The sequence below is a fragment of the Zingiber officinale genome, chromosome 7B (genome assembly GCF_018446385.1).
Source record: "Zingiber officinale cultivar Zhangliang chromosome 7B, Zo_v1.1, whole genome shotgun sequence".
Classification (NCBI taxonomy): Eukaryota; Viridiplantae; Streptophyta; class Magnoliopsida; order Zingiberales; family Zingiberaceae; genus Zingiber; species Zingiber officinale.
The window spans coordinates 72,759,617-72,762,209 of record NC_055999.1 but is presented as its reverse complement, the minus strand read 5'-3'; the positions used below and the strand labels follow the sequence as shown (position 1 = coordinate 72,762,209).

Below are 2,593 nucleotides of genomic sequence, written 5' to 3'. Positions count from 1 at the left end.
CCTGACCTGTTCAATTTGTCTTTCGTTGCTGACGACCATGGCTCAGTTACATACCCCAGTCTGCGCTTTTCCACCGTAATCCAGGTCAGGCTAACTCCAGAGTGGGGAATCGAGGATTAAGACCAGCTCGGGGATCATAAAACACTCTAAGACGGTGGCGTCTTTTTCGAAATCTTGTCTCCTCGTACTTTGCATCATCACTTTTCCATATATACCCTCGGGCGTTATTTTCAAAGAGGATCCATTAGTCCTCTTTGCTCCCGCCAACTATTTTGCGTCGGTGGATGATACCTGACGAAATTACCCCTTTGCCCTGCGGCTATAAATAATCTCCTCTAGCTTTGCCTCCAGACTTTGCACGTCTTCTTCTTCCTGTCGCTTGAATCCATTATCACTCCTGAATCTTTGCTTTTGCGTCGATAGCTTCCCGCTTGACCTCTCCTCCTTCTGTTTCTTTTCTCATGGCATCCCCCTCTTTTCTTTCTTCTTTGGCGGCGGTGTACTATCCTGGCTCATCCACTTTTGACGAACTGAATCGGGATGACCTGCGCTATACCTACGGAGTCGGGGATAACGCACATGTGGTCATCCCCACCGGAATACACCAATTCTTTGCTCCTCCCGAGGGATATGACACCTTCTTTAAAGAACAATTCTTGGCGGGCCTTCGTCTTCCTCTTCACCCCTTCTTTTCTGACGTGTGCCGCTATTTCTAGATTCCTCTAGGACAATTGACGCCGAACTCTATCAGGATCCTTTGTGGCTTCGTGGTACTTTGCGATGTATGTGATATGTCCTAGTCTGCCCATTTGTTCCACTCTTTTTTCTCGCCCCTACAACCTTCTGAACCGTGCTGGAGGAGCAAATTCTTCTTCATTCGATTTCCTCATGAGGTAGGGTGGCCCCTGCGATGGCAATCTTCACTTCCCTCGAGCCCACCACTAGAGGATTTTCATCTTGATACATCCTATATAGAGGCTTCCTGTCGCTTAGCGGGATGGCGACTAAACTTAACCCGCTTATTGTCTGAGGAGTTGCTTTCCTACTTCCACCTGAGCTATCTTACTCCTGATACGCCTCATTCCCTGGGTAAGCTCCCTTTCAGTTCTGTTACCACTTCATAAGCTTTTTGTTTTTCTTACTGTAGCTAACTTCCTATTATATCTTGTGCAGCTGAAGTCTTAACCCGTGCTTCGGAGGTTCAGCCTCTTCCTCTAAGTGACATGGAAATAATGAGGCGTGGTCGAGTTATTTTTCAAAGAAGATCGCTCCCCTACTCGTCTTCGACCTCTATCGGTGGGGCCACCCCTACAAATCTCCGACCCCGTCCTTCTCATAGAGGATCTTCTACTATTCTACTGTCCGACCTGCTTCCTTCGCTCGTCCCACTCATCCCAGGACTGCGCATCCACCCCGGCCTGCCGCCCCTGTTAGTCCCCGGGCCCCACCTACAGCCCGGCCATCCACCCCGATGCCTCTTTAGTCTATTAATCCTCCCCGACCGACTTATATCCCTGGTCGCGACCTCGGTCGAAGATTAGCCAATGTCACCTATGCAAGCCCTGCCTTCAGAGAAGCTTCTCAAGTAGCTCGCTGGGCCCGTTCTGCAAATGACCGCTTGGATCGTGAGGCCCCTTCTTCTTCTCGGCGTAGGGTTCGGCTACCTTCCGATGATTCTCATTCGGATAACCATCCGTTGGCTCAAAGACTTCACCGCCGAGCTCCTCATTCTATGCCAGACTCGGGTCCCTCCGCTATCCCTTCTTCTTCACCTCCTGTTGCAACCGCCTCTCCCCCTGCGCCTCCTATTGCGACTCCGACTCCTGTCCCGAGCCAGACAGATGTTCCTCCTGCTCCGCCCGAGGTTCAGGTTGAGCCTCCACTAGCTCAACCTTTCACTTCGCAACAGCATCAAAGCATGGAGGTCGACCCTTCGCATCGCCCTTCACCAGCTACTTCACTGCCAGAACCTTCTCAAGTGCCTCCCTCAGCTCCTTCTAGGTCGGCTGCTGGGCCTTCTAGCTCCGCTGCTGGGCCTTCCCAACCGCCACCACCTGTTCCTCTTTATCATTATATCACTGCTCCTTCTGAGGCTGGGTTACTGTCACGGCGAGATGTTCCCACCAGCTCCTTGACCATGAAAGGTCGCTTGGCTACTTTGTGGGAAGAAAGCATGCATCAGATGGAACTTTTGCCACCCCCTGCCCAGATGAATAGATTTTTTGAGCTATACATCAAGGTCAACTTCCATGCTTGTTTACTGCAACTATTATCTTCTTCACTCTTATTAGATGTTTCTTCTATATCCCAGGCCTGTGCCGAGTCCCTGAGGATAAACCAATCCTTTCATGCTGTTTATCACCAGAATAAGATGCTAAGGGACAAGGTGACTGAACTGGAGCTTCAATTAAATAATCCGGCGCAGGCTAGTCATGCTCTAAGAGCCGAAATAAAAGATCTGACCAAAAGGAAGAACCATCTGGAAGTATCCTTGGCGATAGCTAACCACGATCTTAAAGGCCTCCAGGAAGAAAAAAACCAGGTCGATGCCATGCAACAGCAACGCATGGATCAACAAACTTTAGAGCATTAG

General features: G+C 50.1%; 1 protein-coding gene across 1 annotated transcript; it reads left to right on the top strand.

Moving 5' to 3' along the window:
- The first annotated feature begins 1,732 nt into the window (after positions 1–1,732).
- On the top strand, positions 1,733–2,593 carry LOC122004435 (proline-rich receptor-like protein kinase PERK13). The gene has a single exon (XM_042559325.1). The coding sequence runs from the start codon at positions 1,733–1,735 to the stop codon at positions 2,591–2,593; it is 861 nt and encodes a 286-aa protein (XP_042415259.1).